The sequence below is a fragment of the Pristis pectinata genome, chromosome 8, assembly GCF_009764475.1.
Source record: "Pristis pectinata isolate sPriPec2 chromosome 8, sPriPec2.1.pri, whole genome shotgun sequence".
NCBI classification, from domain to species: domain Eukaryota; kingdom Metazoa; phylum Chordata; class Chondrichthyes; order Rhinopristiformes; family Pristidae; genus Pristis; species Pristis pectinata.
Window position 1 is genome coordinate 69,692,030 of NC_067412.1, and position 14,766 is coordinate 69,706,795.

Genomic DNA, 14,766 nt, shown 5'->3' on the forward strand with positions numbered 1-14,766 from the left:
ACAGCATCAGCCAGTTGGCCCAGCGATCTGTTTTGGACTGTATCTCCAATGGAAAGGCATGGCGAGCCGCAGACAGAACGAGCATGCGCACTTCATTGCCTTACTATTGCCACTCCAGCCCCTCACCCACCCACCTACCTCACCACCACACTCCTCACCACCGCCCACTCCCCACTCCCCCACCCACCTCACCACCCTGCACCCCCACTCCCCCACCCACCTACCTCACCACCACACTCCTCACCACCCCCACCTACCTCAACACCCCAACCTACCCACCTCACCACCCCGCACCCCCACCCACCTACCTACCTACCTCCCTCACTACCACACTCCTCACCACCCCCACCTACCTCAACACCCCAACCTACCCACCTCACCACCCCGCACCCCCACCCACCTACCTCAGCACCCCAACCTACCCACCTCACCACTCTGCACCCCCACTCCCCCACCTCACCACCACACTCCTCACCACCCACCTACCTCACTACCTCCCACCCCCACTCACCCTCACCCACCTACCTTACCACCACCTCAACCACCTCCCCACCCCTGTGCGCCGTTCAGTTACCAAGCAAACGAGTGTCAATCAGGTCGGTGGGCGGAGCGTGTGCCGGAGCGGGGGGCGGAGCAACCAGCCTCTCTCTGGTGGAGGAGTTGGAGCTGCACGCGCTGAATTTCCCTCGCGCGACCGTTGGCAGGAAGCGCGCGTCGGTTGGTGCAGTCAGGAGGTGGAGGCCGGATGTGTCACAGGAATCGCTTCTTGTGCACTAATAAACAGTATATCTTTGTGTCAGGCGACGGAAAACAAAACATATTTAGCTAAATTGCTGGTTGGAGGGATTGCACTGAGTGTGCACTATGTTACGAACCGTTATCTCATCTTCTGAGACTTGAGTTGGTTTCAAGCGAAAGCGAACGGTCACGCTGCCTGTGTCCTTTCTGCATCTGCCATGATTGCCATTCGGAACCAGTTGCAGAAGGATTTTTTCACACCACAGGAAGAAAGGTTGTTGGGCTTGTTGTATGCCTGGAAGGCTGGAAAGAAACGGAAAAATTGCATATTATGTGCCGCAGGTGCGTGGGCTGTATGATTCTGTATTGGATGGTTTGTAAGGAGCTCCAACTCTTTCGGCGAGTTGTCATCCGGTTTGAAGTTTATGCGAGGAGCAGGTGCATCATGCAACCACTGAACAAAACTTTTAGCCACACGCATGCAATTTCCCATTACCCAAAATGCTGAAGCTTCAAGTACTGCTATTTTGTTTTGAAAAACCAAAACAATGTATTCTGTTTGCAAAAACATTTTAGATGTCGGTTATAAGACGGCAGCTCATTTTGTTTCTTCTGATTTGGAGCTTGAAATGCTTCAGTATCTTATCAATCTGAGAGTTTATATCATTGGTTACATTTGATCTGATAGCTTGTCTATTTATTAATGAGATGGCAGTAGGCCAAGTTAAACACAATTTCACCTTAATAGCAAAATGATATGCCTTACTTAATGTAAACCACTCAGCAATATAAAATGTATTTCCGATTTGTAACGAGAATCGCCATGGTAAGTCTGCTAGATTTTATCTTGTCAGTAGCTTACGAGACAACTAACAAATTACTAGTTCCTTAAAGGTTAACGAAAGTCTAGGAAACGGATGTGATTTTTGTTGAAATCACCTGGCCTCATTTCACACATTTTAAACAAGATATATGAAATACGTTTTGGGAATTGAAAATGCCAGATGTTTCCTGGCCACTAGATTGTGTTGAATTGTAGTTACTGCCTGGGAATACTTCATGACTCTTGGAGAAATTTCATTGAAGGTGATGCAGGCTATTACTTGGAATCAATTTGAGTGCTGATGCAGAGAAACCAACATAAACAAGTCAGGTTAATGATTGTATCGGTTATATATACATTTAAGGGTGTTCCCTGATGGTACTGCTACTGCAGCAGCCAGGTAGTAAAAAGGGGCTGTATGGTAATGGGGTATTTTTCTTTTTATATGAAAGAATTAGGATTCTTAAAAAGGTTGTGATATAACGATAAGCTCTCGCTTTAGGCTCTGATTATTGTTTGGTTATTGATACCTGCACAGGAGGCCAACTTCTGGGCTATACTTTTGCAAGATACATATCTTGTGTACTGGAATTTCCCAGTTTAATTGAATTTTTAAGTGCATTACAGTGTAATGTGGGGGTTGTAAATTTAGCATGTCTTTGGAATCTGCACTGAATTTTGTACACCTTAGAATGCTCTTTTTTTAAACCAAAGTGATCAGCATTTAGTGAGGTATAATTGGTTGCACCACTTTGTTTTGGAAATTGTAAATGAATGCATTGAGCAACAGCCATTCCAGATGTTGCATGTTCCAATGCAACTTCCCATTCTGTAGAAAGATAACTAATAATTTTGCTCTTTAGTGCCAGTTAGAGAACTAAATTTGCTTGTGTTTAAGTAAATCTCATTCTTAAAATAGAATTTAGCATCAGACAAATTGCTTGATATTAATTAAGATCCAATGTACTTAGACTGAAATGTATGAGCCAAAGTTTCTTTGGATGCATTCAGTCCACGTTTTTGCTATCAGTGCCAGAGCTTTGTGATATTCTGTTAACTTTCGTGTTACAAAATTGGGAGTGGAAATTATTGAAATGTCTTGCATTCAACATAAATAATGCTCAGGATGTTCAGATGCAATTTGTAAAAGTAATATAGCACAACTACTTGTATCACGTTAAATACTAGCTCCACTTTTGAATTGCGCATCAGAGAGAGATTTCCAGATATCCACAGTGGAATATTACATCGTGGCCAAGAATTTCTGCAAAATAGTGTTCAATGGTTCTGGATTTGCCTATCTGATTTGTATGTAAGTTGATTGAATTAAAAGCTGAAATATAAATAATCTGTAAAATAATTATATAAAATAATTGATTACTAAATTTTAATTCAATCCTTGCTTATGACATAGGAAGCCATTCAGCCCAATGAGTTTATGGCAGCTGTAGCGCAGTCCCATTCTCCAGTTATTTTCCTGTAACATGCCCTCATGCATGCCCATTAACACCTCCAATTAATTCTCCTACCACCCAACTACAACAGGGCTAATTAACCTACTTTCCAGCATGTTTTTGGGATATGGGAGGAAACCAGATCACATGATCATGGGGAGAACATGTAAGATCCACACAACACTGGAGGTCAGAATTAAATTTGGATTGCCACAGATATGAGATAGTTGCACGACCTGCAGTGCTGTCTGTTATATAATATGCAGAATTTTTTTGTTTCAGGATGGGACAGCAGTTAGTTTGCTAAGTTAAAACTGTGGCTTAATAGACTATTTTTTTAAAAAAACACTAGTCTCATTTAGGAGTTTCAAGTGTTTTAGAAGGGAACTAGTTCATTTAAAAACTTGGAGTTTATATAAATTCCAGTGAATTCCCTTGATTGCAGTGGAAGTGTAACTGAGGCATGCTGAATCACTGACAGGAGCCTTGACATATCTGTGTTACTTTACATATGCACAGAAATCCCACAGTTGCTCTCTGTTCTTCGAGTATTGATGGCAAACACTGGCAGTTTGTCATAATTACTGCTGCAAAAACTAGGCTGAAGAATGATTCATTGGTGCATAAATTCCGTTGCATTTTGCTCAAGTGGACCTTCTCCTTTTGGGAACCCTGACCATAAGTGCTTACAAGTCTTGCATGCATTGGGGTTATTGGTCTGTGGATGGAATAATAGTAATCAACCTGGATGAATGATGAATGTTCACAAATAATAACTAAATAGAGGGACTGTGTGAATTTTCATAGTCAGAAATATTGAAGTCAGTTACAATAATTCTATAGTTGGTTCAGATTGGAAGAACTCTGAACAAACTATGCAATGAGACTATAGCGCTCCAGTCGCTTTTTTGGCCCAGTGCTACAATGAGATGAAAATGTTGCTTTGCAGAAATAGAATTAATTATGTAATTGATTTTTTTTAAGTTCTGTATGATTATGAATGGTTGTACTGGATTTGAAACAATTCACTTACTGTACTGGGATTTGCACTATTTATCTAAATCATTCTGAATAATTGTTTTCATACGTGTTCCTTTCTGAATTATTGTGGCAATTGTCAAAGTTCTATCTCCTAATTTTTTTGATCTAGGAGCCCATTGACTTATTGCATGCAAAACGTTTCCTTGTAGCATTTAAGATAAGATACTGACCTCCTGGGATATTTTGGCATTAAAATTTTAACAGTGGAAATTCAGCTCTGCTTTATTTATTAGCAATTGCAGTTAAGTTGCCAGTTGTCCACTAATGATATGTTTGCAGTGACTTTACACATAATTTTGAAGAAAAATCCCACTTTAAAGTGGGATGTGACTGTGCCTGCAAACACACATCAATATCTCTAATTTTAAAATTTTAATGCATCTGCAGCATTTAACTTCCTGTTGTTATTTTGCCATTTTATTTTTGCATATAAGTTGGACTTTTTCCATTAGAGCATAGGACAATGAGGGGTGATCTTATCAAGGCATATAAAATTATGAGGGGCATAGATAGGGTGAATGTGTACAGTCTGTTTCCTAAGGTTTGGAATCAAGAACTAGAGGCATAAGATGAGAGAAGAAAGATTTAATAGGAACCTGAGGGGCAAACTTTTCACCAGAGGGTGGTCATATATAGAATGAGCTGCCAGAGGAAATGGTTGAGGCAGGTACATTAACAACATGTAAAAGGTACTTGAACAAGTACATGGATAGGAAAAGTTTAGAGGGATATGCGACTAGCTTAGATAGGCATCTTGGTTGGCGTGGACCAGTTGGGCCAAAGGGCAAATATGAACAGTTCCTGTCAAAGTTCTTCCCTTCTATCCTTTACTAATTGGGAATTTTTTAAGCTTTTTTTTTGTTGTTTTTAAAAAAAAACACAAAATCAGATGTCCTTCAGGATAAAAGATAACTTACTTCCACTTTGGTGACCGATGAAGCCAATATGGGAAATGCAGACACTTCCACATGCCTGGCAGGAGGTGCCTGATGGATCAGACAGGTGGGTGGATTGTGAGGTTGTGCACTCCTGTGGTTCAAGCAGGGCTTCTGTGTGGTCCTGATGCATGAACTTGAGGTTCTCTGTATCACCCCAAATGCTCCGCCTCCACTTTGAGTGGTGGTGGGTCAGGAGTTCCCAAGAGTCAGTAGCATGTTGCATTTTAAGGAAGCTTTGAGCACATCTTTGAATGTTTTCCTTTATATGTTAATTTCTTTCCATGATAGAGTTCGGAATAGTGTAAGTTTTGGGAGTCTGGTGTTGGGGATGCAAACATTGTGGCCTCCCCAACGTACTAGCAGCACATTTATCAGTTAAAAAGCCATTGTTATTATTTCTCTCTTTAAAAAAAAGCAATTCTGAAGTTTTCAGCAGTTTTCTAGATTTGAATTTTTTTTGTCCACAATAATTCCATGAAGAATGATTAATTTAGGACTAAACACATCTATTGAAGCTAATTTTCCAGGATGAAAGAAAACAATGCTTCTGTGTATCACTTTTCATAAGATCAGACCATTCCAAAGCGCTTCATAGTCAACAAAGTACCTTTTGGATGAGTATTTAGTCATTTTATAGGAAACGTGGTAGCCAATTTATGCAGAGTAAAGTAAAGCAAACAGCAAAGCAAGTAGATAATCTATTTTAATGATATTAAGGAATAATTATTTGCTGTGGCTAACATTCCTAACTTACTTTGAGATAGTGCCATGGGATCAGTTATGTGCAGCTGAACAGGCAGACAAGGTCTTGACTTAACACTTCATCTGAAAGACAGTATTTCCTTCAGTGGAACTGTCCTTCACTCCTGCACTGAAATATTAGCCTAAGCTGGAATGAATTCTTGTGTGATTCAGTCATTTATGTGGACAAGTGACTTTTCCTGCTTAATATATTTACTTAAATAATTGAGAGAATGTTAAGAACAAATGTTTAAACTCTTTCAGATACTTCACCAGGGCGGGCCATTCTAACTGGACGATTTCCACAGTTCTATGAAGCCCACCAGCTTGCAGGCCGTATCAGGATTGTGTTCCACCGTAGCTGTTTCACCTGACCCAGTATTTGCATATCCATGTTCTTGCTAAGTCTAATTGAATTATCTGTCCTTATTTAGTATCATGTGACATGTGATGAAGAAAAATTACAAAGCTTTGAGTTGACTTGAGCCAAGCTTTCACCTGTGCTGATTGAAATAAGGTTCAATTTGGATGGATTAATCAAGTATAACAGAATTATTTGTTCCTAATAACATTCTGCTATTAGGTGTAATGATTCTACATTTATTTCCTTTAGTGTCAACTGATCGTCCATATCAAGCTTCCCTTGTGAAATTTAAAAAAGCTGATAAAGGTGATGCATACAAACAGGTGGCATGGTGGTCATTTGAGGATCTTCTTGTAGTTGACGGAAAGGATGCAGATAAGGTAGATGAAGAATGATTTTATTGTTTTTGTGACTGTCAATCAGAATAATATAAAGTTTAAAGGAATGTTAAACGTTTTTGATTTTCTTCTTATTTTTGTTTACTTTCCTGAGCCTTCATACCTTGTCCCAATGGATAATATTCATGTATAAGACCTGATCATAACTATTGGTGGGTCATCAGGATATTTTTCTGAAGGATTTCTGCATTCCCAGATTTAAGCTACATACACTTTCTCCAGGGAGAGTCGCATGGAAATCACATGCTGGTAATTGGACTAAATTTTGTTTTGTCTTTACCCACTGAGCTATGTAGTGCAGCATTGCCAGTTCAACTGAGATCAGCAAACCAGGCATGTATCTGGAATCATCCTGATCCTTATGACGCAGCTGCTCACAGGATAAACATTAAAATACAGGAAGTTCCCGGGTTACGAATGAGTTCCGTTTTTGAGACTGTTTGTAACCTGATTCTTGTGTGTAACTCAGAACAGTGTCCGCACATGCGCACTTGGCCCGGGGTTGGGCCAAAGAAAGTGTACCGCCGCCGTGGTAGGATCGGGGGCCAGGCCCACTTACGAACCGACCACGAAGGTCGGTTCGTAAGTACGAATGTTCGTAAGTCGGGGACTTCCTGTATAGGGAATACATTTCTTTTGTTTTAGTTTCCTCTTCTGATGTAATAGAGGAAACTTTATGCATGAAAACATCTATCTTCATGCAGCACCACTGCCCTAGATGACCAAGTACCTGTTTAGCAGTAGAAATAAAAACCTATTTGCTCTTATCCTTACCAATGTACCAGTTACAGGTAGGTTTGCCATGAGGTTTTAGTAGGAGGGGCTATAATGCAGTCTACTTAGAGATTAAGTCCCACCTTCACACTGCACTTCAACAGGTTCAGCATAAATCTAGGAACTCCAATTTAGACACCCGTGAAACACTGACCTATCAGTAGCAAAAGGTTTGTGTTCAACAATACTGTGTAACCCTGTGGCCTGATCTATCCCCACTCTACAGTGACCATCAAACCAGGCAACTAGTTCTGGTTCAGTATGTCTGGACAAGTATGCCAAGACGAAGTACTCCTAAAATTGAGGTTCCAACCTGGTGAAGCTACAACATATGTGTACGTGCATGCTAAATTGAAATTGGTCATTAGCCAAATTGATTTACTTAACACTAAAAATGGCTGAGCATGTTGGGTGTTGAAAGGCTGTGGGAACTGAAACTATCCTCATAACATTTAAGACACAATCCAGGATGAGCTGTGCCTGTAGCCAATGTGCTGCAATGCGTACTGCCTAACAAAGGAGGTGAAGAATTATAAATTTTAAAGACAAGAAGACTGTGGGACTGACAGTAATTCTGACCCAGGGAAGAGTTGGTGATGGTGGGGAGTGGGGAACAGTGGGCGGTAGTGTCAGTGAAGAACATTGCAGTGGAGAATTTGATGTAAGGATTTCCCATGGCCAAAAACAGGTTTCCTTGTAGCTACCAAATTGATTGGATGGTGGGGAGAAGGCAGTAGGGTGGTGAATGGTGGGGGGTGTGATGTTTGTGGTGGTGGTTGAAGTGGGTGTGGATGAATGGTAAGTATGTGTGGGGGGGGGGGGGTGGGTGTGATGTTGATGAGTCCAACTGATATCATGGGGGATTGTGTGAATAGGTCACTGTTTGGATGAAGTGGCTACAGATGGACATCTTGGGTGAAGATGAACATGAGGAGTTGGAGGCAAGTCATTGGTGTTTGAAATGTAAGGATTTTGGAGAGCCATTCCTGCTCATTATGCAATAGAGACACTCCCCTCATGGATCTTCCTCTTCTACCTCCTCTCTGTGGATATTCCTGCCTGGGAATCTTACCCCACACATGTTAAAATTAAAACTGGATTTAAAATGGATCTATCTACTCACCCACCTTAAAATCTAACACTCAACCAGAATAGATTGGGCAGATGTCCTCAATCTATTTTCTCTCACTTCTTGTAAAATCTGGAGCATGAGAGTTGAATCAAATTTTATTTTTGTTTTTTTACTTTAACTGTCCACACTTTCTAGTGAGTTAAAATATCTTCAGTATGTCTATCTCTGTGCTCATGAATACTCTTTGTGGAATCCAGCCTTGCATGGAAGCTGTAATTGCTGAATTTTATTCTTGTAACTAAATGACTATTTTTTAAAAAATGTATCTTTTCTGATAATCCAATTACTTCCGAAGGGAAAAGTAATTATTATGTAGACTATTAAAATGTAAAATTAAATAAGGATGACAAAACAACATATTAGAGTCTTAGAGTTATTGTCCTAGTTTTAATGAAAGTGAAGATTCATGATTTTATATAATCTGCTGATACATGCATGTGACCTGTGAAGAAGGTAATTGAGGCCCCTATTTTGAATGTGAATGAACTTTGTTTTTTTTTAAGTTGAATATTTGGAGCTGTGTAAATGGTGCAAATGAGGACAAAGGACGTGGGCTCTGCATTCAGTATTGAGGAGCTATATATCAAATTAAGGAATAGAACTCCAAAGGTAATAACCTCTGCATTGTTACCCAAGTCAGGGGCAAATAAGATTAGGTGAACGTGTGGCTAAAGCCTGATGTAGTAGAAGTAGGTTGTGTTTGTGCAAATTGGCACCAGTACAGGGGAAAGTGGTCCCCAGATTGGAAAAGATCATTGGTAGGAAGATGTACTGTAACTAATGTGCCATAGGCATCAGGGCCAAGGGTTAACTTACAATTCATATGTGAATCAGATGAAAGAACTGAAGCTTTGTCTGCTAAATTTGTTGATGATTCTAAGTTAGATAGGAAAGTAGGGTACAAAAGTAAATTCTGAAGAGGGTGTAAAGAGGCTACAAAGGGATGTCAATAGTTTAACTGAGTGATCAAAGATTTGGCAAGTGAAATATAATTGTCCATTTTAGCTGGAAAAGGAGATGGAGCTGTGAGGCAGCAGGTCTACTAGCTACACCACTGTGCTGCCCAAAATAGATACTCAATAAGCAATGGATTCTAGCAATGCATTCCCACCTACCGCTAGTTGCGGTAGGTGGGAATGCAAAGTTGAGCTGGCAATTGGATTAGCTTTGATCTTATTGAACTGCCAGAGCTGTCTTGAAGGGTGAAGTAGGCCACTGTTATTAATTTGTTTTTATATTCATATGTTCTTTTACTCAAGGTGATGTTCTCTTTTATTTTCATAGGATAACCCTGAATTCGATTTGCAGTTTGATAAAGTATATAAGTGGATTGCCAGCAATTCTGGAGAGAAAAATAATTTTATGTCCTGTCTCTACAAGCTCAATCGACGCTATATGCACAGCAGAATTAAGTTCATAAACATCAGTTCTCAGATTTTAGAAGGTAAAATTCACAAATGCATATCTTTTACCTTACTGAAAATCATATAATGTAAAATGGAATGTTTTTTAAAATGTGTGTATTTTTTTTGTTTTGTATTAAAATGGGTTGCAGCTTATGATATGACTGTATGTCAATATTTCTAGGTTTGCCACCTACTCTAGGGTGATAGTTTGTGTGGCAAAGCCCCCAACTCCAATATCTAAATGGTCAATCTAAAGATTCATTTCAAAGGAGTCAGAAAAGAAGAGGTTCCAGAATGAATTTTAAGTATTCAAAGCCTAGATTGGTGTCATGTGCCATTTATTACCATGTTGCTAACATTCATTATTCAGGTTTCTGATGTATGCCACCACTCAACTTGAGATAGCCATCACCTGTTTCCCATCAGCAACCCCTGAAGTCCACTTGCAAGTCAAGCACATTGTGAAAGTTAGACCATCTCAAGATGTCTTGATGGCAACTGTGACCTTGTGAACCCTTGCAGAAATAACATTTTGTGCTGGCGCAGAAGTGAGATATTGATGGAGTGGAAGCTCTTGCAATCGGCATATAGTTAGGGGTGATCTGGGAATGTCCAGATTGCCACCTGTTGTCAGTTGATGTTGTCCTGCATATGTAGGATGCCAGCCAGGGTTGCAAACCAAAGATCCTGCTCATTGACAGTGAAGTTGACATGATTACCTAGTTCTGTCAAATGAACCATTTGTTACCGGTTTATGTGTTGTAGATTGAAAGATGCTGGACATCTTTCTGAAGAGTTCTGGAAGGGTCCAGAGGCAGATAACTTGAGGGAATGTCTACTTTGACAGGCACTTGGAAACAGAGTTTTACATTCTGCAGATGTGCTAGAGGATCAAAAAGCTGGCCTGACACTGTTCAACTTTTGTCACACTGTAGTGGTGGATGGATTGGAGCAGGGAAGGTTGTTGCAGTCAAAGGAGTTTTAAAACCAGGGAGTAATTGATCCAGATTAACTGTTGTAAACCCAAGCCCATCTTTTTGATGACTCCAACAGTATTTGTGCCACCGGGATTCTTTTGGTCTCTATCATAGACATTTACTTAATTCTGTCCACTGTTTCCCCCTTCTCTGCAATTTGTTTTCTCACCTTTTCCAAGATCATCAACCTGAAATGTTAACTTTGTTGCTCCCTCCACAGATTCTGCTTAGCCTGCTGAGTACCTAACAATTGTTCCTCTGACAGCAACATAAATAGTTTGATTCATGTCTGCAAGGCTTTTCTCTACGCTAATGTAGAATTGGCTAAAGCCTGTACTGAGTAGGCTTCAATCAGTTTGTATAATCAAGATCATTTCTATGTCATTTCACACAGGACTCTGTTTACCATCTCAAAACCAGAGAATACCCTGAAAATGATGGATAGTTTCATCATTTTCAGAGACTGGTCCCTTTTTAGTGTTATTGGTCACATAATTAGTAAGGTTATCTGAACTACCTTGATTGTTAACTGTCCCACCATTAAGTAATAGCTGCAAAAAATAAACCAGGACCCAAGCATGAAAATAACACGTAGTATTGGACTTAAGGTTGTATTTATAGGAATAGCAAATCTTAAATGTACATCACTTCATTGTTCTCAAATGGAAAGATATAGTAAATTGCAATGCCTTATTTCCTTTATGTAGGAGATAAGTAAACAGCAACACCTTGCATTCACATAGCTCCTCTAATGCACTGAAATATTTCAAAAATGCTTAACAGCTTCAATATTAAACAACAAAATTGACAGTTTGACAGGGAAAGACATCCATCAAGACAATTGACCAAAAGCTTGGTTAGAGAGGCATGTTTTTAAGGAGCATTTCAGTAGGAGGAAAATTGGAAAGATGTTGGGAAGGAGAAAATTCCATGGGTTAGGACCAATGCAGCTGAAGACCTGGCTGCTAGTGGCACAGAAATTAAAATGAGAATGTGCAAAATGGTATAATTAGAGGAGTACAGTGTTTTTAAATTGAAAGATAGGTAGACTTTAAAAGATGTAATGGGAGAGAAAGGGGTGGAGGTTGTGATGAGAGTATTTGGAGACTGGGTCATGGAAACATTTAAAAACAAGATGATTATTTTAAGATTGAGCTGTTGTCATGCAGGAGCCATTGTAGGTTAGCAAGTGCAGAACTAATGGATCAACAGGGTTTGGAGAGAGTTAAAATGTGGGGAGCAGAAAAAGCTGTGATTTCAGGATTGAGGTAGTGGGAAATATTAGGGTAAGTTAGGTTCAGTGGGTTAGGGAAAAGGGAGGGAAATGACAGGTGCAATTGAATGGATAGCCACTATCTTTGCAGAAAAAAAATCATTCCTTTCTGTTCTCGCACCTTTTGTGGGAGATGGTTGAGGAGATAGTAATTGGTTTAGAAAGGTGATTGTGGTGGAGAGTGAAGATGAGTGTTTTCATTGTAGGACAAACTTTGTATGATTAGTTTTAGTACTGGAAATGATACTTAATTTAAGCCAAATATGGTAAAGGATGGTTAAATAGTTTTCTGCCTGAAATGTTCCATTTTGCACTCTTTGGACTTGAGGGCAGAGGTAGAGGGAGTACAATGGGGAATGACTGGGCTGAGAGACTAATGGTTTTAATGGAGTCAAAAGCATCATAAATATTGGCAACAGTGTGCTTTGCATATCAGGAACTTCAGTATTGTGGCAAATAAATGGCCAGAATCTAGATGTTTTACTAGAATATATGAGAAAGTTAAGAGTGAATCACTGTGTAGTAGAGTTTTTGTTGCTTCTCTTTCTCCAAGTTTTTATGTTCACTTCTCCTCTCCTGAAGGCAGTGACTTTTGCAGTGGTGATAGCCTACGATATTCTACCCAAGGTAAAATTTGACAAATTCAAGACTGGAAAATGTGGCTAGAAATATGACTGAACTTATTATCCCAGAAGCAGCTGAATGGCATGGATTTTGTGGAAGAGTGCCAGCAATTTCATGTGGAAATATTGGAAATTCCCTTTAAGTGTGCACCCATTTGGGATTTCCACAATTATGAAAGAACCAAACCTGTTGGTGATTGGCATTCTTGTGACTGTGCTCCACCCTGGTGGATTACAGCATGAGAGTGCAAAATTGTATCAGTTTCCCAGCACATACACTGGGGAATCCACCCGATTAATGGTATCTGGTTAGAGCTAGTGCAGGGGCAGCTGCCTCTATTCATTTCAATGGAGAGGATCAGTGGCAAAAGAACAACAGATCACTGACAACAAGGTAATTGAGAGAATAGTCCTATGGACCTGCTGGTTATTCACAAGCATTGCTGACTAGGACATTACAGAGAATGTAACTTAAGATCATCTGCTAAAGGTAGTTCTCTGTGACTAGCTCATGAACTATCCATGACTCAGGAACAGATCAAAATTTTTATACAGTAGCAAGGACTCATGAAATTCAGTATTCTCATGGGCGAATCCCAGCCACACATCCTAGGGAGGTTGGGTCAAGGCTGTGCATTCATAATGGAGAGGCAAGGCTGGCCCCTCCAGGTGAGCCAGGATACTGAGTGCGCTCCAACTAGTATTTGCAAATGGACCTGAAGCTGCACAAAGGAAGGATGCAGAAGCCACATCAGGCTTTTCTCCCACATCACTACTAATCATTGACTGACCTAGTTTTATCTCCTTTCATCTGTTAAATACATGATTTTTTTTAAAAAAACTGCAGATGCTGGAAATCTGAAATAAAAAAAACAGAAAATGCTAGAAACAGTCAGCCGGTCAGGCTGCATCTGTAGTAAGAGAAACAAAATTAATACTTAAAAATTGAAGATCTTTCATCAAAGCTGGAATGTTGAAATGTTTCCAGCATTTTCTCTTTAATTATTGATGAATAAGTGCCACTTGATTGCACCATTGAAGAATCCTTCCATCAATTGCTGATGATTAAGAGTGGACTGATTGGATGGTAAATGGCCAGATTGAATTTGTCCTGCTTTTTGTGCAATTTTCTAAGCAGTTGAGTAGATGTCAGTGTGAAAAATGAATTGGAATAGCTTGACTAGAAGCATTGCTCATTCTGGAGTGCAGATGTCCAGTATTGCAAGAAAGACGTTGTCTGGTTCTGAAGCCCTTACTGTATCCAGTACTCTCACTTATTTCTTTATAACAGATGGAGTGAATTGAATTGGCTTAAAACAAGCTTTGAATAGTGGGATCTCAGAAGGGGACTCAATAGATCATTGGCTTGGCAGTAATGGCTAAACATAGATAAAATGATTTTATTATTAGCACTTGCTGCAGGACCTTGCCATCATTAAAGATGTAATTGGGACCTCTTCTGTTACGTGTTTGACAGGACTCTATCATTCACAACCAGATTGTGAATCTGGCAATACTGTGGAGTTTTGATTTGATATTTTGGTTGGTAAATTGCTTAGCTCTGTCGATTGAATGTTCTTTGTTTTTGCATGCTTGTGGTCCTTTGTTACAGTTTTGCCAGGTTGTCACCTCATTTTTATGTCTGCCTGGTTCTAATCTGGCTTGCCGTTTTGCACTCGTCGTTGAATCATTAGAACCCTTCAGCCCAACTTGCCCATGCTGACCAAGGTGCCTCCCTGAGCTATTCCTATTTGCCTGCATGTGGCTCATAACTCTCTCAATCTTCCTATCCACAAAACTGTCCAAATGTCTTTTAAATGTGGTTATTGTACCCTTACTCTGGCAGGTCGCTCTATATATCCACCATCCTCTGTGTGGAAAAATCTGCCCCTCAGGTCCCCTTTAAATATTTCCTCCTTGCCTTAAATCTATGCCCTCTAGTTTTAGACTTTCCTACCCTGGGGGGGGGGAAACTGACCAATCACTTTATCTATGCCCCTCATGATCTTATAAAACTCTATAAGGTCAGTCCTCAGCCTCCTTTGCTTTAGGGAAAACAGTCCCAGACTTACCAGTGTCTCCTT

The 14,766-nt window shown here is 39.9% G+C and overlaps 1 protein-coding gene across 3 annotated transcripts in view; it reads left to right on the forward strand.

Moving 5' to 3' along the window:
- Nucleotides 1-672: 672 nt before the first annotated feature.
- Nucleotides 673-14,766, forward strand: part of LOC127573834 (exocyst complex component 1-like) — a 57,293-nt gene continuing 43,199 nt past the window's right edge. The window contains exons 1-3 of one of the 3 annotated variants that reach the window (XM_052022344.1): nucleotides 673-1,080; nucleotides 6,349-6,479; nucleotides 9,688-9,847. In XM_052022344.1, coding sequence (XP_051878304.1) covers nucleotides 957-1,080; nucleotides 6,349-6,479; nucleotides 9,688-9,847 — 415 coding nt within the window. In that variant the 5' untranslated portion in view covers nucleotides 673-956. Of the gene's footprint in view, nucleotides 1,081-6,346; nucleotides 6,480-8,906; nucleotides 9,013-9,687; nucleotides 9,848-14,766 lie in introns of those variants that run through there. The other 2 variants (XM_052022345.1, XM_052022346.1) reach the window with 2 other exon arrangements.